This window comes from Pteropus vampyrus, unplaced genomic scaffold, assembly GCF_000151845.1.
Source record: "Pteropus vampyrus isolate Shadow unplaced genomic scaffold, Pvam_2.0 Scaffold238, whole genome shotgun sequence".
Taxonomy (NCBI): Eukaryota; Metazoa; Chordata; class Mammalia; order Chiroptera; family Pteropodidae; genus Pteropus; species Pteropus vampyrus.
Window position 1 is genome coordinate 48,549 of NW_011889019.1, and position 25,225 is coordinate 73,773.

Sequence of the window (25,225 nt, forward strand, 5' to 3'; positions counted from 1 at the left end):
CAATCATCCGAGAAATGCAAATTAAAACCACAATGAGATATCACCTCACACCTATCAGAATGGCCATCATCAATGAATCAACAAACACGTTTTGGTGAGGATGTGGAGAAAGGGAAACTGTTGCGCACTATTGGTGGGATTGCAAATTCGTGCAGCCACTATAGAAAACAATAGAGATGTTCCTCAAAAAATAAAAAATAGAACTACCTATGACCCAGCAATTCCACTTTTGGGTATTTATCCAAAGAAATTCAAAACAGTAACTTGAAAAGATATATGGACCCTCTGTGTTCATTTCAGCATTATTTACAATAGCTAAGATATGGAAGCAACCTAAGTGCTCATCAATACACGACTGGATAGAGATGTGTTGTATATGTATATGTATATGTATATGTATATACGTTGGAATATTATTTGACCATAAAAAAATGAAATCCTACCATTTGTGACAACGTGGATGGACTTGAAAGGTATTATGCTAAGGGAAATAAGTCAGACAAAGAAAGAAAAATACCATATGATCTCACTTATATGTGGAATCTGAAAAACAAAATAAACAAACAAACAACACATAAACAAATTCACAGATGCTGGGAACAAGCTGATGGTTGCCAGATAGGAGGGATGTTGGGAGGCTGGGTGAAAAAGTAAAGAGATTAAGAAGTATAAATTGGCAGTTACAAAATAATCATGGGGATGTAAAGTAAAGCATAGGGTATATAGTCAATAATATTGTAATAACTATGTATAGTGGAGGTAGTAGACTAGTTGAAGGTTTCACTTCATAAATTATATAAATGTACACATGAAACTAATATAAAATAATATTAAATGTCAATTGTAATTGAAACATCAAAAAGCAGGGAAAAGATAAAGGGAATAAGTGGTTCAAACTTCCAGATATAAAACAAATAAGTCATGAGGATGTAGTGTACAGCATAGAGGATATAGTCAGTAATATTGTGATAGTGTTGTACGATGTCAATGGTTGCTGGACTTATCATGGTGATCACTTCCTTAGGTAAAAAAATGTTGAATAACTACGATGTACACCTGAAACTAATACAATATTGTATGTTAGCTACATTTTAACAAGAATCTTTAAAAAAAGATTTCCACCTGAAACAAATATAACTAATATAATATTGTATACCAACTATACTTAAATTAAAAAAAAAAAGTATACTTTGGAAAAATAAAATGAAATAATAAAAGTCACCATATCCAAATTTAAAAAAAAATAATTTTAACTTCTAGGTCCAGTAATCTAATAAAAATTACATTACTGAAATGATAATTATTATTACTAGTAATATTACTATTATTATCACCATCAATAGTTATGCTTTATTCAACTCCTACTATGTGACAGGGGCTATATCATTAATTTTATTCATATTATTAAATTTTCCTACCAAACCTATAATTGCTCCAAATTTCTCCTTCCTTCTTATACTTAAAATAAATATGTTTCTCCTCCTGTTTAAGAGAAGTTCCTCCATCTTGCCCCATGTGTAGACTAATAATTGTCCCTCATTATTCATTTTCTACATAATCTTTTTAGCACTAGAGAACTCTATGTTTTACTAATACATAAGGACATTTCCCAGCTTCCCTGTGTGGCCATAAAACCAATTTTCCATGAACTAAGTTTACCAGAATGATGTTTGTAAATCTTATACTGTTGCATAAAGGGTAACAGCATGAGCTCCTTTTCTCCCCCTACCCATGGACTGAAATGACAGCATGGAGATGGCCCCACTGTGACCACGCAAATGAAAACAATAGACTAGGAGCACAGGATGGTAAACCACAAGTCTGAGAAAAACTGGTTCCCATGGAAGAGAGGCAGCCTGCCAGCACTCCTCTCTATCATGTGAGATGAAAATAAATTCCTAACTTCTTTAATCCATTGTATTATTTGGGTCTTCCTCTCATGGCAACTTATTCAGTATACTAAACTTATAGTCTTTCATCTTTTCCATTGTTTGAATCCTTCTGCTACCTTATAATTCATTCTCTATAAAGCACCCAGAGTGATCTTTTCATAAGGCTAATGTTAACATGATAATCCTTTAGGCACATTAATGGCATCACTTTGCTCTTATGCCAAAGACGAATATTCTTAAAATCCTTGTAAGACCTACAAGTTTTAGCTCTTGTTTACCTCTCCAATCTCATCTCATACAATGTTTTTACTTACTGTCTGGGCTACAACCAAATTGGTCTTTTTTCCCATATTCTAACAAGTAATTCTTCTCCAGATTAAAAAAGCCTAGAAGAAACTTTTATCTGATTTTTGCCTGGTTGATGCCTAATCATTCTTTAGATCTCAGCTCCAACTTCGCTTCCTCAGAGAACCTTTGCTGACTGTTCCTCAAAGCTACATGGCCTCTTTCTACTGTATCTCTGATATATGGTTTAGAATCACACACTTATTTGTATGATTATTTCATAACTACACGCCCACCCTCTAGACTGTAAAGTCCATAATGCCAGGGTCTTTTTTTCATTCATCATTGAAAATTCCCAACATCTGACATAGCGTCTAACACAAAGTAGGCATTCAATAACTTTTTGAATATACAATATACTAATAACTTGTGCAAAATAATTATTATTCAGCTTTTAAAGAGATTGAAATTAAAGCTCAGAGAGATTTTAAAAACTTCACCAAGGTTGTAAATTAATAACATGGATGCACTGAGGTCCTGACACAATCTCTTTGAATCCAGAGCCCAAAACACAGGAAGAAGGAGCTTCCAGGGGCAGTGTTCTCATAACTAGCCAACTCGGGGAAAGTAGATTTCAGATAATTCCCTCGAGATTTAGAGAGCTATTGCTATATAAATAGGTAAGAGTAAAATATTATTCACTCATTCATTGAGCAAATATAACAGAAACTGTGAAAGTTCCTAAACATTTAGTTATTTCCTCAACTTCGCATCAATGTGTGCTTCTAGGAAAATTTTAGTGCCGTGACTCTGCAAATCAGTAAATTCTCTTTTACAATTGAAAGCAGTTTCATTGCTATTAGAGTTCATCAAAGAATAATTACTAAAAAGATGACCTAGATCACAATATATGCAATTTCAACAATCATCTTATGGACCTCATTCCATCTGGCAGCCTACTCGCTATACACCATTTACAATAATTTCTGGGTGTCCAGTGGACATTTCCCTTTAAAACTATTTCTTTAAAACATCGTGCCTGGAACCATATTTTATTTAGATAGAAGCCTGTCTTATTTACTCATTGCAAACAATTAGGAGAAAATTAATCATATTTAACCTTGTTTAAGTATGTGTTGATATCAGTATTTATCTGCAGAATATTTCCAATGATTGGGAGAGGAGTGGGGCCAGGTGGCAGCTTCCCTTGGCTTCAGTTCCATAGGAAGAGGAGAATCAAACAAAAAAGATAAATCACCAGGACTGTGAAGAGATCCATTGATGTGCTTTGTGTAAGTGCAATTGAAAACTTATAATCCAAAGATTTTATAAATACTAGATGTGAGTTGATCATCAAAAATGCAATGTCATCGAACTTTTGGATAAATATTATTTAATCTTCAGTGTACTTTGGCCTACTAGTAAAGATTAAAACAAAAATGAACAAACAAATAAGCCAAATAAACTCATTAGGTACAGTCAATAAAATGGTAGTTACCAAAGGGGAAAGGGTGTGGGGGAAGACGAAGAGGGAAAAGGGAGTCAAATATATGGTAATTGAAAGGGACTAGACTTTGGGTGGTGAGCACACAATGTAGTATACAGATGATATATTATAGAATTGTACACCTAAAACTCATATAATGTTATTAATGATTCAGAGACCTCCCTGCCCAGTTAATGAAGGGCAAGACTTGAATTTGAACCTAGGACATGTGACACATCACATATGACAATTATAATTTAAGAAAAAAGAAATGAGTGCTGATACAGCAGCCTGGAGGAAAAAATGGCCCAGTCTTAGGAGCCTTGTAGATATGGAGACCAACACAGGATTCCCAATGTTTTACTCTTCTACACTGCTGGAGACAAAGTGTTCACAGTCCTGCAACAGAAAGAGTCAACCTCAGAGGATGTCAGCGGAAAGGTCCTGAGAGTCAGGAGCTTCCCTCCAGAGCTTCTGTAGCAGCACAGAAACAAGGCTAATAAACAGTCACCAGCTATTCAAGCTTAGAGTGGAGGATGGGGAACTAACTACATCAAAAATATCTCAGTCTGGAAAGACTACCACATCCAGATTCCACAGACGAGAACATAATATATTTACATCAACTTGTAAGTGTAATAAAATAAAAATACTACTTTATATCACATAAAAGAACCTATTTTAAAAAGTCTTCTGTAAAACCACTATTAGATTTTTATAAAGTGCCTAGAATCTTAAAGTGCTTTTTTAAAAGAAAATAAATTGAATTCAAGAGGAATAATTCTTTTTATCTGTAGAATTCTATGAAGTCAATGAAGCACTTTTGTGAATATCTTATTATTTGAGTCTCATAATCAACTCGTGAGACAGGTATTTTTTTATCCATTTTACAAATGAGGAAAATGAGAACCAGAACTGAAAGAATTCACCCAAATTTCAACTTCTAAGGTAGAGTAAAGATTCCAGTTCTGGTTTTATAACTTGTGAATTCTGCATTGGGAAGTATTTCCATTTAATTATATTTCTCAAACATTTGTTGAGTAATTATTCTGTATCTTGCAGTCTTGCTTTGGCATTAAAAATTTAATTAAAAATTAAACAGAGTCAATAATATTATCATGGATAAATAAAAATGAGAGTTCAGAAAAGTTTGTACCTTTCTAATCTTTAGAACTTCTGGAAGCTAGGGTTCAAAGATTCAAAGAACTTGATTTCAAAAGAAATGCAGTTATTAGCTGTCCAATCCCACATCTGATGTACACTGCCTCAGATTTCCGAAGATGAGCAGATTTTAAAACAATTACATATGCAAATTGTTTTAAAATAATTCTCTCTCTCTCATTCTCTCTCTCTCTCTCTCGCTCTCGCTCTCTCTCTCTCGCTCTCTCTCTCTCTCTCTCTCTCTCTCGAGTAATTCCTTTGCCAATTCCTTTGCCTAAGAAACTTGTGTCTTAGCTCTGTCTATGCAATCTTTCTGGAGGTTCATATGTCATATGCTTAGGAATTTTACTCTTCGTGGAAGGAAGAGAACAGAAATAATTAAGCTGGAATGGATCTTAGAAATCATCTAAAGAAATTCTTTACTTCTTATATTAAGAGCAATGTAATAATTTGCTCTTAATATAAGAGGCAAAGACCTTTACATATAGTCATACAGTGGGGTAATATCAGAGCTGCTAGTTGAAGGATCTTTATTTCCTAAATATGAGATTTTTTAAATTGCTTGAATCTGAAGAAATTTTAACATAATATTGAGTGTAAGAAACACTTGCTTTTAAAGTTTAACTCTCTTCTACACAAATGTGAGCTAGCCTAAAGACTGTAAAAATTTGTGATTACCTGTCTTACCTCAGATGGTAGAGACATCGAAGGTTAGGGAGAAGTATCCTTTTACTTGAAACTCTCAGTCAGAGCTCAAAAAGAAACTGGACTATTAATCCAAGGCATGTGGTCTCTTTCCCTTTGCTCTTGGTGACCAACAAAATCTTTAACAAAGATAAATGAGAATCTACTTTCTGGATACCCTGGCCAGTATTCTAATTTGTGGGTAGGTAGAGGACAGGCATAAATTCATGATAAAAATCATTCTATTTTCCAAGCCAGCATTGTTCGGCACCAAGAGGAAACTTCCAGCTTGAAAGAGTTCCCTTCGCCAGGAAAGAAAGAATAGAGTGAGCAACTAGCTTCTCAATCCTTTTGGGTTACTATGCAAAGGTCCTGCTTCAGTTTCACCATCCCCGTCCCAGATTGGCAAAGCTGAGATGTACAGAGATGACTAGGAACAAGGAAGAAAATCAGGGCCTGCTGATAGCAGTCACACAGAAGGAACCATTACAGTCCACAATGACCTGCTCAGCAAACAAACCCAGTAGATTTCACCACAGACAAAAATCAACATAGCCAGCACAGCCACCTGGAACCCCACTCCCCACCGCCCAGATTACATCAGCTTTTGCCCCATTGGTATTCACATTTTTTGATGTCAGCCACTAGAGTCCCTCTCTACTTCCTGGCCCTGCTCCAGCTGGAATCCAAGAACCACATCATAAGCCAGCTCAAGCCTCTGCAGTTTTGTGAGGGTAAAACACCAGCCTAGACACACACACACACACACACACACACACACACACACACACACACACCTGCTGTCAATTAACATCCACTGCTGGGCACATACTTGGAACTAGCTTCTCCAGCTGAGCACCCAAGTGTTCTTAGCCTGAACCCCATCGCTGGCCTCCACTGCATGTACTTGCCTGGGGGGAGAGTGTGCAGCCATGAGAGAGCTTGTGGACCCAGATCAGGTCCTGTTTTCTGACACTGGCCAGTATAACCATGCATATCTATAGTTAGACCCTCCAGCTGAACACCTGCATGCCCGTGGCCTAACCCCTACCACTGACCTTCGCAGCAGTGCACACACCTGTAGGAAAAGTGTAGACCCTAGCAGGGCCTGCACAACTGCCAGTGAGTCCTTAGTTGGCCTGATCCTCCCTGCCTACCCTGACCCCTACATAGTACATATGTGTCTGCACCTGGCCCCATCCCCGACATGGAAACTGCAGCTGAGTGTGTGCTCACCACTGTCTCTAGCTACCCATGTTTCCTCCCCCTGGTCCCTAGCTGACGGACCTAGAGGCACTGTTGAGGACCCTTATAGCCCTTACAGCCACTGCAGACTCCTGGCAGTGCTCACCAAGGTCTACACAGTTGGCAATGCTGTGAACCCCAATAGCTCTAGCCAAAGACATCGTGCCTTCTCAGAGCCAGTACTGCTGCATGTTCCCACACTTTGCTCTCTGCACCACTTGACTTGGGGTCACAGCATATTCCAGCATGCCCCTACTCACAGCTTAAAGTTTTCTCTTACTGATGTCAGTCCATAAAGACTAAAAAGGTGACTGCTTTTTCAAATCTGCAGACACCTATAGAAGTCTCCAAGGATCATGAAGAATAAGGGGGAAATGACTCCACCAATGGACTACAGAAATCTCTCATAACTGGCCCCAAAGAAATGAAGATCCAGGAATTGCTCAACAAAAAATTAGAAACAATTGTTCTAAAGATTCTCAGAGAGCTACAAGAGAATATAGATAAACAATTTAGTGATATCACAAAAACAATAGAGAAAAAAAAATGAGAATTTCAGCAAAGAGAAAGAAAACATGAAAAAAGAACCAAATAGAAATTTTGGAGCTGAAGAATACAATGACTAAACCAAAGAATTCAATAGTTTCAACATCTGACTGGAACAAGCAGAGGAAAGAATCAGTGAGCTAGAAGACAAGTCAATTAAATTATCATTGCAGAGGAGAAAAAAAATAAAAAGAAATGGAAAAAGCCTATGAGACTTATTGGACACCATCAAGAAAAATAATGTATGCATCACTGGAGTCCTAGGAGAAGAGGGGAAAATATCGGGCTTCTTTAAAGAAATAATAGCTGACAGCTTCTCAAACCTGGGAAGGGACTTAGATATCCAAGATCATGAAGCTAATAGGTCATCCCAAAAATTCAACCCAAAGCAATCTTCTTCAAAGCACATATAATAAAACCATTTAAAATCAAAGACAGAGAACTTTAAAAGCAACAAGAGAAATTTCTCTCATAAAAGAGAAAGGTTATTAGCAGGTTTCTCAACAGAGACCCTGCAGAGCAGGAGAGAATGGGATGATGTACTTGAAATACTGAAAGAAAGAAACTGCCAACAAAGAATACTTTACTCAGCGAAGCTATCCTTCGGAAATGAAGGGAAGATAGACTTCTAAATTCTTATACATAGTAATTACAGCTATCACCACAGACTTATAGTTGTTTGCAAAGCCTGGAGATAATTAAGCATTGATATAAAAAAGAACAGAGGAGTTAAGAATGGTGAAACCCTTTTATATATTGAGAAGCTGAAATGACTGAGTGTAGGTCCAGAGAGGAGAAAAGCAAAGAGAAAGAGAGAAGAAAGATGAGGTCAGATGTTTGAAAGATTACAAGTAAGAAAAAAAAGTCCATATTGCTCTAGAAAAAAAACTTTGAAAAAAAGAGTAGAAACTACTAAAGGCAAGTTTATTTTTATTGTTATATTTTGGATAAAGGAATAAGATGTTTTCTTTAGTTTGGTTTTCAAACACAAGTAAGGAAAGGAGAAGAAGGAAAAGTTCTTGTTTCCTTGTTTTAATGAAGCAAAAAAAAAAAAAAACCCAAAAAACAAACAACAACAACAACCAGATTTCAAGGAAAGGTTATCCATTCAGGCCTAAGGTTCTACTTGCACAGGGGAATGCACACCATCCTGTGGCATATTTGGATATTGCCATTACCGGAATGCAGCGAGTTTGCATGTATTTTAAATTTTGACCATAATGTAACTCAACTCCTTTATTTTACAAATGAATTTATAAGGAACAAGAAAGTTTATTTTGGAGAGGAGCGCCTGTAAAGTAAAGCTATTACAATAGTCAGGCTAAAATCTGATTTTTACCCTATCTCTTTATTTAGATTGAAGAATAAGCCAATAAAAGAAAAAAGAAAGTGGAGGGACAATTTGGAATGCAAGACAACAATCAGAGTTATTGTGTGAGTCGATTCTAGGCCCTTGCCCAGGAAAACACCATAAGTCATTAGAGCTGGCAGTGGGGGGTAAATCATTACTATAAAAGTTTTAACCCATCATCCAACATGAATTTGTTTTAAGATAAGCAATCCTGTGACTAGAATTGAATTATTGACAGTGAGCAAAGGGGAAACAGTGACTTAAATATACACATACATACCCTGGTATTTGGGTATATTCCAGAATTGTTCTGTGGTATATCTTTACTTAAAATATATACAACAAAACAACAATTAGTAATTAAAGAAATTTATGTTTTCGATTTTTATTTAAAGACAAACCACACTTGATAAGGTTTGCTATAACAGGCACCTAGACAAGCAAACCCATTAAAAGGCACTATAATTGGTCTGATGGCACAAAATCATCACAGGCATGGACCCAGGGAGAAAAAAGCAAATATTTCTCTGGTTATACAAATACAATCTTATTAAGTGGCAAATGCGTCTTCTGGATATGCTTGTTTTATGTCACTCTAATAATTTCCACATAAAATATTCACAGAAAGCTAACACACAATTATTCTGTAAGAAAACATTTCCCTTAACTGATTGTGAAAATGTATTCAAAATGTTGTATCGTCACAATATTCTGTTTAAACTGGGGAGAAAATACTTGGGTCTGAATGGGACTAAAAAGTAAAGTTTTGCTTTTCAGATTGTAGATGGTCATAAGGACCATGGCTCCCATAAGAACATCAAGAAAACACTAGATGAGCAACAAGATTATATTTATCTAGCAGAAGAGTTCAGGTTACAACTCAGTTCTAGAGGACAGCTTCTTCTTGATGACTCTTTTTCCCCTAGGGAGTAAGGAGAAATCAGCTGAATTTTGAAAGACCGAGTGGGCTAGAGTGGCAGTTGATAATATGGAGGAGCCTTAGACATAAAGCTATTCCTCGCTGCCAGCCAGTTTTCCCCACCAGACTTTTATCAAGCACATAGCCAAGTATGGGATACAGCAGGGCGGGGCTGGAAGAAGAGATCTCCCATTGTATGAAACGCTGGGGGTTGGGCTGGTAAACGAAGAGTTTCAGATGCTTAGATCCCAAGCCCTGCTGAAAAAGATGCGTAATCCTGCTCTCAAGACAATGAAATTAATCGTTGGCTGAAACTAACCCAAAATGAATCCTAACCCCAAAAGAGCCCAATTTGGGATTAGTGCAAAGAGTTTAGCTCTTCACTCTGCCATATAGAGGAAAGGGCATGCCTCTTCAGGGAAAAAGATAGTCAGTCTCTACTATTGTTTTTTTAGTATGCAATAAAAATTTATGAGACACACAAAGAAGCAAGAAAATATAACAGATAATTAAGAAAAAAAAAATCAATCAGAGGAAAACATACCCAAGATGAGGAAGATGTTGATATTATCAGGCAAAGACTTTAAAATGGCTACTATAAATACCTTTAAAATGTAGAAAAATGGAGGAAATGGCAATAATGGATGAAAAGATTAAAAGATTTTGCAGAGAAAGAAAACTCTAAAGGGAACCAAATGAACACTTCCAAATTTAAAATTATATCTGGAGTAAAGAATCCATTGGGTGGGCATAACAGCAGATTGGGTAAAGTAGAAGAAAGTATCAATAAAAATTATGCTAATTGCAGTACAGAGAAAAAAATGAATGAATAAAAAGAAAAGAAAAAACACCTCAGTGCCTTGCAGTATTCAAACAGTCTAGTATATGTTCAATGGAGTCTTTAAAAGAAAGGAGAAACATAATAAGGAAAAAAATATTTGAAAAAAATAGTGTAGAAACCTTTCACAGTTGATGTCTTAAAACTGCATAAAATTATATATTGAAAATAAGTCTCAACAAAATGGCTACATTAAAAGATTTCAAACAATTCAAAACTAAGGAAAGTTATCACCAGCAGATCACACTAAAATTATGACTAAAAGAAATTATTTATGCTTAAGAAAAATTATCCTAGACGAAAGCATGGATCTGCAGGAAGGAATAAAGACCACTGGAAGGGGTAATGTGGAAATTACTTAAATAAAATTATTTAGAATTTTTACTTTTGATATTCTTTAAAGACTATATATGTAGAAATAAAATATAACAATATCATAAAAGATAAAAGGCAGGAAATAGAAGTATGCTATTGTAAGGTTTTCATATTATTCTTGATATAATATTATTGAGACACTGACTACAGTAAGTTGATGCTATAAACTGTAAATTGCTAAAAAAGAAAGAAAATATAGACCCAATAAACAAAGAATTTAGATCAAACATAACTGTAAAAAATACACAGTTGAACCAAAAACATTCAAGAAAAAAGGAAAATAGAAACAAAGACAAAAATGACTAAGAGAAGCATGGCAGAGTGAGAGATATCCCCAGATCTTGCCCCTTGAAACAACAATAAGCTGAACATTTAAAACTCAACAAAAAAACACCCAACCAGCAAGTCTGAGCCAGGGATATGCAAATAAGAGATATTATGGGTCAGAACATCGGGAGTCAGGCGGTAGACTGGGAGAAATGAAGAAGCTTCCTCTTGCAGTTGGAGCTCCCTGCAGGAGGAGGGGGAGGGAAGAAGGTGCAGTGGGTTCCCCTAGCAGTCCCGCCTGATAGAGCTATGAGCTTCACATAGCGGCAGTGCCCAAGGATCAGGGCAGAAAGCAGAGAAATGGGGACGGCAGAGAGGTGGGGACAGCAGAAAAGCAATAGTTGATTATTATTAGCCGAGATTGCAAAATGTGAGGCTGAGTTGCAGCCCCCATCCTACAACTCGAATGGGAACTCCACCCATATCCTCCAAGACTGAATACTGCAGAGCCCCAGGAAAATCTGAGAAACGCTACTGAAACTGTCGCTAACACTAACAGGGACTGAGATTGAAGGTAGTGAGCATGATTATATATCTATAAGGAAAAAAAAGGCATTATTAAGACTTTATATAAAGCAAAGATCCAAAAGGCTTGGACGCCACCTACTGGAAACCAAAAGAAAAATGCCTTCTTTGCAACAGGCTAAGGAGAGATCTTTATATAATATATCTTCTTTCTAGGGGGTAGGGGGGAGCAGAATACACTTTCATTAATTCCCCGGTCGGAGAAATAGTCCATTAAACACCATGAACATCCAAGGTGACAAGACAGCTCAGAAAGAAAGAGAAAAATCTCCAGAAAATAAGCTTACGGAAATAGAAAATTGTGACTTAAATGATAGAGAATTCAGGATGGTACTTCTAAAAAAACTCAATGAGTTCCAAAATAATTCATATCAACAATTTCAGGAATTGAAAAAACAACTAGATCATCTGAATGAGTTTTTTAGCAAGGAGATTGAAACCTTCAAAAAGAACCAAATAGAACTTCTGGAGATGAAGAACACACTAAAGAGATGAAGAATGAACTAGCAAGCTTGGGAAATAAAGTCGACCAAGTGGAAAAAAGTATCAGTGATACCAAAGACAGAAATCTAGAAATAAATCAGAAGGAAGAAGAGAGAAACCGAAGAATGAAAAATAATGAAAGAGAAATACAAGAACTAGCTGATACCATCAGGAAAGGAAACATAAGAATAATGGGCATTCTTGAAGAGGGAGGAAAAGGAGCAGGGACTAGAAAGCATTTTCAGACAAATAGTTGATGAGAATTTCCCAAATCTAAGAAATGAACTGGAGCTTGGAATTCAAGCATTCAACAGAACACCCAATTATCTCAACCCAAAAAGGTCTTCTTCAAGACAAAAATTATATTAAAATTATCAAAAAATAATGACAAAGAAAGAATTCTCAGGGCAGCGAGGGAAAAGAAGATGGAAATCTATAAAGGAAAACCCATCAGATTATTATTGGACTTCTCAGCACAGACCTTACAAGCCAGAAAGGAGTGGTATCAAATATCCAAACTATTAAATGAAAGGAACTACCATCCAAGAATAATGTATCCAGCAAAGCTCTCCTTTGAGTGTGAAGAAGAAATAAAGACCTTTCCAGACATACAAAAATTGAGGAAATTCTTCGCTATGAGGTTTGCATTATAAGAAATACTGCAAGGAGTCAGCTCACCTAAAAACAAAATGACAAAAAATACATAACTACGAGTAAGGCAACCAGCAGGCAGATAGAAACAGAGGAGTGAAACTCTTACTAAGAACAGGGCATTATAAGCTTAAACAATAAGAAGAGAATTGCTATAGCAAGATAGTAAGGAACGTTCAGCATACATAGAGACAAATTGAGACAACAATGACAGAAAAGAGGAGGATTCAAAGATCCAAATTTGCAAAGGGGAATGGAGATAAGGCACGTGCAGAAGAAAATGGATGAGTGTATATATACTACCTTTACATATTCGTAATGGTAACCACATGCCAAAGATTCAGAACTGAAATATGTAACATAAAACAAGAAGGACCAGAAGGAAAATCCACAAAACCCAACAAAAATTAAAAAAAAAAAAACACACAAACACAAGGACAAGGAAGCAATGGAAACACCAAGCTACCAGAAAGCAAAACATAAAATGGCTACAGAAAACCTCATATTTCAATTATCACCCTAAATGTAAATAGACTGAACTCACCAATAAAAAGGCACAGAGTTGCAGAATGGATCAAAAAACAAAACCCAACCATACATTGCCTCCAGGAGACACATTTCAGTTCCAAAGACAAATATAGACTCAAAGTAAAAGGGTGGAAAATGATATTTCAAGCAAATGGCATTCAGAGAAAAGCAGGAGTAGCGGTACTAATATCAGACAAAATACACTTCAAAATAAAAAATGTAAAGAAAGATACTGAAGGACACTTCATAATAATAAAGAGAATCATGCACCAAGAAGACATAACAGTTATTCATATCTATGTTCTCCATCAGGGAGCCCCAAAATATATAAAGCAATTAATTATTAACTGACAGAAGTGAAGAGAGAAACAGACCAAAACACTATCGCAGTAGGGGACCTAAATACTCCACTGTCAGATATGGACAGATCATCCAAACAGAAAATCAATAAGGAAATAACATCCTTAAATGACACATTAGACCAACTGGGCATAATTAACACTTACAGAGCCTTTCATTCCGAAACAGCTGCTTATACATTCTTCTCTAGTGTACATTCTCAAAAATCGACCACATACTGGGACACCAAGATAGCCTCAACAAATATAAGAGAGTTGAAATCATATCAACCACATTCTCTGATCATAATGTTTTGAAGCTAGAGATCAGCTATAAAAGAAAGGGGGAAGAACCACAAATACATGGATATTAAACAACATGCTACTGAAGAATGACTGGGTCAGAGAAGAAATAAAAAGAGAGATCAAGAGGTATATAGAAATGAATTATAATGATAGTAAAATGTAACAAAACATTTGAGACATGGCAAAAGCAGTCATAAGAGGAAAGTTCATATCATTACAGGCATATCTCAAAAAACAAGAACGAGTCTAAATAAACAACTTAATGCTTCATCTTGATAAACTAGAAAAGGAAGAACAATTGAAGCCTAAAATAAGCAGAAAGAAAGAAATCATCAACATTAGAGTAGAATTAAATGAAATTGAAAACAAAAAACAATAGGAAAAATAAATGCAACAAAGAGCTGATTCTTTGAGAAGGTTAATAAAATTGACAAACCCTTGGCTAAACTCACTAAAGAAAAAAGAGGAAGTACACAAGTAAACAAAATCAGGGATAAAAGAGGAGAAAATATGATAGACACTGCAGAAATACAAAAGATCATACAAGAATACTATGAAAAAGTATATTACGCCAAATTTAACAACCTAGAAGAAATGGACAGGTACTCAGAAAGATACAATCTTCGTAGAATGAATCAAGAAGAACTAGAAAGTCTAAATAAACTGATCAGCAGTGTAGAAATTGAAATAATCATCAAAAACCTACAAAAAAGTAAAAGTCCAGGACCGTATGGCTTCACCAGTGAATTCTACCAATCATTCAAAGACGATTTAATACCTATCTCCTCAAACTCTTCCAAAAAATAGAAGAGGTTATACTTCCTAACTCATTTTATGAGGCCAATATTACCCTGATACCAAAACCTGGTAAAGATAATAGGAAAAAAGAAAACTGCAGACCAATATCTCGCATGAACACAGATGCAAATATCCTATATAAGATACTGGTAAGTCAAATACAGCAACATATTAAAAAGATTCTACACCATGATCAGGTGGGCTTCATCCCATGGGCATGGGGATGGTTCAACAGATGCAAATCGATTATTGTGATATGCTTCATAAACAAATTAAAAAATAAGAATCATATGGTCGTATCAACAGATGCAGAAAAAGCCTTTGATAAGATACAGCATCCATTTATGATCAAAACACTTAACAAAATCGGTATAGGAGGAAAGTACCTTAACATAATAAAGGCCATATATGACAAACCCTCAGCCAACATTTTACTTAATGGTGAAAAACTAAAAACCTTTCCCTTAAGATCAGGAACAAGACAAGGCAGTGCACTATCACCACTGTAATCAATATAACCCTGGAGGTCCTAGTGAGTACAATCAGGCAAGAGAAAGATATAAAAGGCATTCAAATAAGAAATGAAGATGTCGAACTGTCACTATTTGTGGATGACATGATTCTCTAGATAGAAAACCCCAAAGACTGCACAGGAACACTACTAGAAACAATAAGCAAATACTGTAAAGTTTCTGGATACAAAATCAACATTCAAAAATCCATAGCGTTCCTGTTCTCTAATAATGAAGTGTCAGAAAAAGAAGTGGAAAAAACAATTTCTTTTGCTATTGCAACAAAAAGAATAAAATATCTAGGAATAAATTTAGTGAAAGACCTATATAATGAAAACTATAAGACCCTATTAAAAGAAATTGAAGAAGATATAAAGAAATAGAAAGATATCCCATGTTCTTGGATTGGAAGAATCAACATAGTTAAAATGATCATATTACCTAAAGCATTATACAGATTTAATGCGATTTCCATTAAACTCCCATTGGCATTTTTTAAAAAATAGAACAAAAAATCATCAGATTTGCTAAAGCCATCCTGAGTAAAAAGAACAAGGCTGAAAGTATCACTCTGCCTGACCTCAAATTATACTACAAAGCAACTATAATCACTAAACGGCATAGTTTTGGCAGAAAAACAGACACACAGACCAGTGGAACAGAATTGAGAGTCCAGAAGTAAAGCCATGTTTATATGGTCAAATTATTTTCGACAAAAAAGCCAAAAACATACAGTGGAGAAAGGAAAGCCTCTTCAATAAACAGTGCTGGGAAAACTGGATAGCTACCTGCAAAAGAATGGAACTAGATTGTTGTCTATCACCACACACCAAAATTAACTCAAAATGGATTAAGGACCTGAATATAAGACCTGAAACAATAAATATCATAGAAGAAAACATAAATACTAAACTCATAGACTTTGGACTAAAAGGGGATTTTATGAATTTGACCTCAAAGGCAAGGGAAGTAAAGGCAAAAATAAATGAATGGAACTACATCAAACTAAAAACTTCTGCACAGCAAAAGAAACCATCAATAAGGTAAAGAGGCAACCATCTGAATGGGAAAATATATTTACAAGCAATGCCTCTGATAAGGGCCTAATATCCAAAATATACAAAGAACTCATACAACTCAATAACAACAACAAAACAAACGATCCAATTAAAAAACAGGCAGAAGACCTGAACAGACACTTCTCCCAAAAAGATATACAAATGGCCAATAAACATATGAAAAGATGTTCAACATCACTAGCTATTATGGAAATTCAAATCAAAATCACATTGAGATAGCATCTCACCCCTCTTAGAATAGCTGTTATCAAGAAAACAAGTAATAGCAAGTGTTGGAGAGGATGGGGAGAAAAAGGAACACTCATATACTGCTGGTGGAACAGCAAATTGGTACAGCCACTATGGAAAACAGTATGGAGGTTCCTCAAAAAACTAAGAATTGATCTACCATATGATCCAGCAATATCTCTACTGGGTATTTACCCAAAAGACTTGAAAACCCATATCCAAAAATGTACTTGTACCCCGATGTTCATAGCAGCACTATTCACGGTGGCCTGGACATGGAAGCAAGTGAAGTGTCCTATGATAGATGACTGGAAAAAGAAGCTGTGGCACATATGTACAATGGTATATCGTTCAGCCATAAGAAGAGATGAAGTACTGCCATTTGTGACAACATGGATGGACCTTGAGATAATCATGCTAAGTGAAGTAAGCCAGACAGAAAAAGTTGAAAACCATGTGATATCACTTTTATGTGGGATACAAACCTAAAAGCAACAAACAAACAAGACAAATAAACAGAGCCTCATGAGCATGGACAATAGACTAGTGTTTACCAGAGGGTGGCGGGGAGGGAGAAGTAGATGGGGTAAAAGTGATCTAATATGTGGTGACAGAAAGAATCTAACTCTGGGCAGTGAACACACAATGCAATATATATACATGCCTTACTGTTGAATTGTACACCTGAAACGTACTGGATTTCATTTGTTATGTCATCATAACAACAACAACAACAAAATGACTAAGAGAAAACTATCAGCAAGACTGCAGACACATACTCAGTGACATCAAAAATTGAATGAAATAAAAATGGTCAAAACCAAAAGGTAAAGATTGTCAGGCTGAATGGAAAAGCAAAACTCAACCAAACTATATTTTCTACAGAAAACCAACCCTGAATATAAAAACACAGAAAAATTAAAAGGATAAAAAATGATTTAATATGCAAATTGATCAAAGAAAGCTAGGATGGCTACATTAATATCAGATAAAGTAGATTTCAGAACAAAGACTTTTACCAGAGATAAAGATGTTCATTTCATAATCACAAATGTGTCAATTCATTATAAAATGTAAATATCTTAAATATATACACCACTAAAGCAGAGATTTAAATATATAAAACAAAAACTGATAGAACTGAAAGAACTAGACAATGTTTGATGTTAACTAGCGATTTCAAGTGTCCACTCAGTAACTTATTGAACAAGTAGATAAAAAATCTGTAAGAAGATAGATGACTTGAACATCATTATCAACGAACTTGACCTAATTAACCTAATTTATAAAACACTCTATCCCAAACAGCAGAATACACATTCTTTTCAAGTGCATATGGAACATTCAGCAGTATAGACCACGCTCTGGGCTACAAAAGAAATGAATAATTAATAAATTTAAAAGGATTTCATTCCAAGTCACAGTGGAATTAAATTAGATTATCAATAACAGAAAGATAGCTGGAAAGCTGCCATATATTTAGATATTAAACACAATATTTCTAAATATTCTAGGGGTCAGAGAAAAAATTTGTAGAATTTGAAAACAATTTTGAAGTAAATGAAAATGAAAACACAATATATCAAATTTTTGGCATGCCACCAAGGAGTGTTTAGAGGGAAATTTATAGCACACCATGCTTATATTAGAAAAGAAAAAGTCTCAAATCAACAATCTAATCATCCACCTTAAAAATAACTAGAAAAAGAACAAACTAGCCTAAAGCAAGAAAAAAGGAAATAATAAAGATAATTACAGAAATCAATTAAATAGAAACAAAAATTAAAAAAAAAACAGATTCATCAAGAAAAGAGAAAACATAAGTTACCAACATCAAGGATGAATGCAGGGTTCTCACTACAAGAAGGTAAGTGATTTGGCTAAGTTCTTACAACTAGGAAGTAGTGAAACTGGTTGCCAGAAAAAATACAAGCTCAGTTCTTTTCCGAGTAGGATGACTCTCGGAGAGTGGAAACCTGGCTGAGGCAGGTCTCTCTCCATCAGTTACCAGGTATTCAGAAACCTCTCAGGAGGGACAACTCTCCTTAGCAGAAAGGTACAGCAAGGAAGAGAGGGGAGGACAGTAAGAGCAGGACTCGAAGATAAAATTAACACCAAGATGGCAGATATATACCTGATGACACCGGAGCAGAAAAATAAAAGAGTATTTCCTCAGCCTCAAGTGAAGCTCAGAGCCCAGATTCATTCTGCTGGTACTCCTTTTGATTCAGTTTGTTTGTTGCCCTTGGCTTTCACCTACCTGCACCCACAAACCACTGCCAGAATGAGACATGTGGGCAAATCAAGAAGGGCCTGGGGGACAAAACAACAAAATCCCAGCAGGAGAAAAATTTACCCAGCCCTCAGCCATATAATGCACACATGACAGGAAACAGATCAGCTTCTATAACACAGGCCAGGGCAAGAAGGTACTATTGCTAGATTATTTTATTTTAGTTATTAGTGTTTAAAAGCCCACGCCATGTTCTTTCCTCCTGCTTCTAGGCTGTGCTCACCTGTGTTTCAGCACTGACTGACCCTCACCCCAGGACTTGAACAAGAGCCTCTGACCATGTGCAAGGCTGGTCACCTTTCTCCTCAGACTCCAGGATTTCTTGTGAATGCAGGAATAAAGTGGACTACAGTTTTTTAACTGCTGTTTCTCCTATAGCTGCTGAGAGGCTAAGAAGGCTTTAAGCTACAAAGAATGCATGAAAATTCATTATGTGTCAGAAGTTAGAGAAAATTCACATGCCGCCTCCCTTCAGCAAATGTTATCCACAGATCACAGGGTACATAAATGTAATCACAGTGGAGTAAGTCCTTTCATTATTCAATAGTAGATGTTCCACTATTGGAGGTTATGTTTGTGTCATCAGAACTATCTGCTGCAATGAAATGAGTGTCTTCTGCCAAATAGTTTCTGCACTTTAATTCCTTGTTGGCCTAATCCCATTAGTAGGAAATGCTTTATTTCTTTTAAATTGATTTGACCACATTGAGTCTAGAGAATATTTAGAGGGAGGAGAGAGAAGTCGATCACAACCCAACCACTCTTAACAATTAATTTCCTGGATGCTGTCAGTCCTCGGCCATAGGCATTCTTCCACAGGGCACAATTCACGGTGTTCTTTACAACTTACAGCTCCTGTTTGTTCATGTGCCTATACATTCTAATTCTCATTTGCACTGAGTCCTGGGTTTCTCACCTATGAAATTGCCTATTAGTGGGGTTCATAATACTCACCAGATAATACAATGGATGTGAATGCATTTTGTAATCTGTAAATTCCCATCAGCATAAGTGAGCATTATGCCCAATGTACTTTCTAGATGCTTCTCTTTCATCTAGAGAGCAGGGCTCATGGGGGACACTGGGGCTTAATCCTGAAGGACCACTGATGTAAACTAAAGTAAGAAATGGAATAAGAGAGTTCCAACTCAGAATAGTTTGATCAAAGTCTGTGTGACTCTGCCTGAGTTTTTACTCTTTAGGAAGTTGTCCAAAAGCTTAGTAATTAAAGAATGATGCAGGTCAGATCAGAGATATTCCAGTACATTCCTTCCATTCTGCCTTCATTTTAGAGTAAGCATGACAGAAAAAATAAAATCAGATATGGTAGGCAAGAAGCACGAGAAATAGGCCAAATCTTAAGTTGATCTTGGCAGGAAATAATTTTATAAACCAAAGGCTGGGGAAGAAAGAGGTGTTCTTAGCTACATAACACAACTTGCACTTGTGATGGTAATGCTGATATCCTGCTTCGTTCTTTGGGAAATGAATTAGCCCTGGAGACCATGGAGAATAGCCATAGTGGTCACTTGACACTCCTGGTACCTGGCCTCCTCTAGAAGTGAGGCACCCATATGTGATAGTGTTGCTGAACAAGGTAAGTGTCAGACATTTAACTGGCACATTATCTGAGAAAAAGAATTGGAGAAAGTTCTAAGAATCTATTACCCATCCATCCCCTCCCAATCAATAAACCCAAATCATAGCTATTACTGTATTTGTAAGTGAATCAAGTTGTGGTTTAGAGAGCTTTCATTTCATGTGATTTCCCCAAATTGCAAAGTTTAAGCCACCTTGCCTTTTACAAACTCAGAAACAAGTGGAGTTTAAAGTAAGGATTGTTAAAACCAACCAACCAACCAACCAACATTGAGATTTAACATGAAGTAGTTTCTGCCTAGAAGGTTTGTTCTGGATTTTGTAGACCAGAACTGCTTGTATCTAAACTGTGCATGCATGGTATGTTCTAGTTTCAGAGATCTGTGGTGTGAAATCCTACCACTGCTAATTAAAATCTTTAATATTGGAATAAGCACTGCCAAGTTGGTTCCTTCATCAATAAAGGGCATAAGCTATTACCTGTGGTGGTGAACACTGCTTAAGGATGATTTGCTCTTTCAGAGGAAAGAGAGTTAGCTGGAGTGCCCTGTCCCCCTCTCTTAACAAATTGCTTAGTCTGTCTCTGGAATGATAGGGATGCCACTGTTTGAGCAAATGACTTCATTAGGGGTTAGTCACCAGGAGATGATCTATGGTGACTTTAGAGCTCTGACTCAAGACCCCTTAATGGCCAGGGTCTCCAGTCTCTTCTGTGAAGAGAACACACTTACCATTTCCCTCAGCCGTCTACAGGTTTAGGACCACGTTCTAATTTGCTTTAATTCAGAAAAGAGAGGGGTATGATGGCAGTAACCTAGAGAGGGACTTATTAGGGAATATTTTAAGGCCAACTGGTAAAGCTCATCATCTATTATTTGGAAAACGTTCAGATACTAAGATAAACCCCAGAATGACCATTTCCTTACAACTAAATATCTTACATCAGTATCGAAGAAAAATAATTTGGAGCAAGCTCCAAAAATATAAGAACATGGCTCATTCAGATGCCAGTTTTCTCACACCTGGAGGAAAAGGCCTGCAAATCTCAGATAAGTGGGAAGCCCAGAACAAGAGGAGAGGCCTCAGAAATCTCATGTGGCTTGAGATAGGAAAAAGGACATATGGTCAAATGACAAATGAGAGGACATACGGATGGTCAATAGACATAAGAAAAGATGCTTGTCACTGGTCATCAGAGAAATGCAAATTAAAAGCATACAGATATCACCTCACACCTGTCAGAATGGTTATCATCAATAAATCAACAAACAAAGTGTTGGCGAGGATGTGGAGAAAAGGGAACCTTCGTGTACTGTTTGTGAAATTGCAAATCAGTACAGCCGCTATGGAAAACAGCATGGAGGTTCTTCAAAAAAATTAAACATAGAACTATCTATGACCCAGCAATTCCAATTCTTGGTATTTATCTGAAGAAACCCAAAACACTAATTCGAAAAGATACATGCACCCCCTATGTTCACTGCAGTATTATTTACAATAGCCAAGATATGGAAGCATCAAGAGACGATTAAAGATGTGGTACATATATACAATGAAATATTACTTGGTCATAAAAACTGAAATCCTACCATTTGTAACAACATGGATGGACTTAGAGTGTACTATGCTAAGTGAAACAAGTCGTACGGAGAAAGACAAATACCATAAGATTACGCTTACACGTGGAATCTAGGTAACAAGATAAACAAACAAAATGGAAACAGATTCAGAGATACAGAGAACAAATTAATAGTTGCCAGATGGGTGGGAAGTTGGGGGGCTGGGTCAAAAAGGCGAAAGGATTAAGAAGTACAAATTGGTAGTTACAAAATAGTCACGAAGATGTAAAGTACAGTGTAGGGGAATATAGTCAATAATACTGTACTGTGTAGGGTGCCAGGTGGATCACTTTGTAAATTACACAAATGTCTAACCCCTATGCTGTACAGCTGAAACTAATAGAAAATAATATTGAATGTCACTGTAATTGAAAAAAAACAATGATAAAGGACACCGCACTGACAGAGAGTCTATAAATTTATTGAGTAAAAACAAAATCAATGTCAGCTATATTGAATTCTGTTTGGTTCAAATTTAGTTGATGTCCATTTGCAACAGAGATGAATTGAGGTGAAGAGAAGCACAGTAATGCCGGCACGGGGACACCAAACGAAATGACCTTTCATGAATCACAACAGCAGGCATCACACAGCAGTGTGAGTCAGTTAGCAAAGGCAGGGGGACACAATGTTTATCAAGCAGGGATAAAACCAGACTAAGCAGGAACTTCCCAGAGAAGAGAGGGGTGGAGCATTTAGAGGACAAGCTGCAACAGGGGCGAGCTGCAGAAGAGTGTTCGGTGCAGATCTGCGGGTTCACTTGGGAAACACAGTGACCACGTCGTAGCCTTCAGGCGGTGTGACCCGCTCTCGGGCATGCTTTTCACAGTAGATCTGATCTTCCACAAAGAAATGGCCCTTCTGTTTCAGGTTTGTGCCGCAGTCGGTGCACACGTAACACTCAGGGTGGCGGTGACGATCCCGCAGCTTCACAAACACACCGCTGCAGGAGGGAGGGAGGAAAGTGGCTCCGTTAGAAATGAGCACACCAAAGTGGCGCGGGGACCGGGGCTCCTCTCAAGAGGCCCCCTGAAGGGCAGATTGGGGTCTCTCAACTGGTCTCTCATTCTTGGGGTCCAAGGACATTAGTCTTGAAACCTCCCAGAAGTCTCTCCCATTTCAACAGAGTGGCCCTACTTCTTCTGATTTTACATGTTCATATTCCAAGGGTGCTATGGCCAAGGAACACCTTCACCACTCGGCTCTGAGACACAGGACCTACCCAGCCCCTCTGCTCCACTTTCTAGGTGGCGTGTTTTTCCCATGACACTTAAAATGTGCAACATCCAGCACTCTCCATATTTCCATGGTTTACCCAACCTGCAAGGCACCTGGGGAAGGCAGATACTTACACAATGCCAGTGCCACATTTGTCACACATGGGCAACTTCTGGGCATTTCCAATAGATGCGGCCACTTTGGTGACTGGAGCCTTAACACTTCTGAATCCTGAGGGCTTGTTGGGATCCCCTAAAATGAGGAAAACAAAGGTTGGCCAGGAAGTACAAGATTGCAACTTAAGGGTCACTTAGTTCTTTCAGATGCAGTTATACAAATGTTCCAGCAAGGTCATAGGCACTGGAGTCAAAGACACCTGACTCTGCTGTGTGATCCTGGGTGAGTTACTTAACCTCTCTGGTCCCCAGTGTCTTTGTCAATAAAACAAGACATCAAAAAGATTCAAATATACACACGAAGCCCTCCCACAGTACCTGGTCGGCTCTCAAAACACACATTACATTCTGATTAAATACATGTAAACACTCATGGGAACTTAAAATTGCCATACTCAGATGGAATGAATGAATGAATGAATGAATGAATGAATGAGTGAATGAAAACAACATGGTCTGATCATCCAAAGACAGTGTATTGAGATGCCAGAAGAAACTCAATTCACAAGAACAAAATCACTACAGTAGAACAGGCTACAAGAAGCCAGAGTAAAATCAGCATCCTTCCGGTAGTTTCATGTGTACAAAATAGGTTCCTAAGTGCTGGGTACTAAACTGACTACGGCCCAGTTCATCAAATCTTCAGAGCCCTGTGTCATAGCAGGTATTAAAATGGTAAGCTACTAATTTTACTATTATTACTATATAATTGTGGCCTAGCAGTATTGTTACATTCATCAGCTATTTACACAAGTCTCTGTCTGGACTGCAAATGACTGAACACAAGAACCCTGTAACATATACTTTTCAGTACTCTGCAGAGCCTAGCATAGGGTTTAGCGAACAAAAGAGACTCAATAAACACACAGAAATGAAAGATGAAATGCCATGACAAATGCATGATGGTCCCTACCTTAGTCCAACATGCTTTGGCCCAAGAAGCTAGGGAAGTCTCCACAATGTTTCTGAACAGGCACCTAGGAGCATCCCAGGCAACAGGAGAGATTCATAAAATTTACAGAAGAGGCTCTCGCCCAGGCCTGCTAAATGAGCACCTCCAAGTGCAGGGGCCCCAGGAGATCCTGTCCTAGACCCCTGGTTAAAACCCACTTCTTTAGATGATAGCAACTATTCTCAAACTTTACTATGCATCAGAATCAGCAGGTGGGCTTATTAAAACACAGATTGCTAAGCTCATGCCAGAGTTCCTGATGCAGCAGGCCTGGGGTAGGGCCCAAGAATGTGCATTTCTAACACATTCTTAAGTGCTGCTGATCTGCTGGTCTGGAAACCACACTTTGAGAAACACTGAATAAGAAAACAAACAAACAAACAAACAAACAAAAACCCCTCAGCTTTTTGTGTAATGTGAGGGGGTGAGGGCAGTGTCATCCGTGACTGCAGCCATGATGGTCAATCCTGAGGCTGACAATTGAGGATCTTGGCTCTCCTTTCCTTTTAGAAATCAAGTCCCCATATGTTGACTGGTGCTTCTAAACTAAAAATTGAGATGTTCAAATAAGGAGCATTTATAAATCTGCTGGACATGGCAGATTATTTTGTCCACAATTCTCCATACCCTCCCTACCCTTGCCATGCTTTCCAGTACATTAGTGATTCTCTGCTGGGGATGATTTCCTTACTGAGAGAACTATTTTGTTTGTCACACCTGGAGGGGAGTGCCACTGGTGTCTAGTAGGTAGAGGCCAGGAATGCTGCTAAATGTCCTAAAATGAACAGGACAGCCCTACCACAACGACTTA

General features: G+C 37.2%; 2 protein-coding genes across 2 annotated transcripts in view; both read right to left on the reverse strand.

Annotated features, from left to right (window-relative positions):
- LOC105301394 (cytochrome P450 2C42-like) overlaps nucleotides 1-6,914 on the reverse strand; it is a 44,155-nt gene extending 37,241 nt beyond the window's left edge. Inside the window, exon 1 of the mRNA XM_011374033.2 lies at nucleotides 6,860-6,914. Within this exon, the coding sequence (XP_011372335.1) occupies nucleotides 6,860-6,914 (55 nt within the window). The remainder of the gene's footprint in view (nucleotides 1-6,859) is intronic.
- A 15,554-nt stretch (nucleotides 6,915-22,468) lies between these two features.
- Nucleotides 22,469-25,225, reverse strand: part of PDLIM1 (PDZ and LIM domain 1) — a 25,579-nt gene continuing 22,822 nt past the window's right edge. The window contains exons 5-6 of the mRNA XM_023519818.1: nucleotides 23,421-23,538; nucleotides 22,469-23,011 (exon numbers count right to left, since the gene is read on the reverse strand). Of these exons, the coding sequence (XP_023375586.1) occupies nucleotides 22,825-23,011; nucleotides 23,421-23,538 (305 nt within the window). The 3' untranslated portion in view covers nucleotides 22,469-22,824. The remainder of the gene's footprint in view (nucleotides 23,012-23,420; nucleotides 23,539-25,225) is intronic.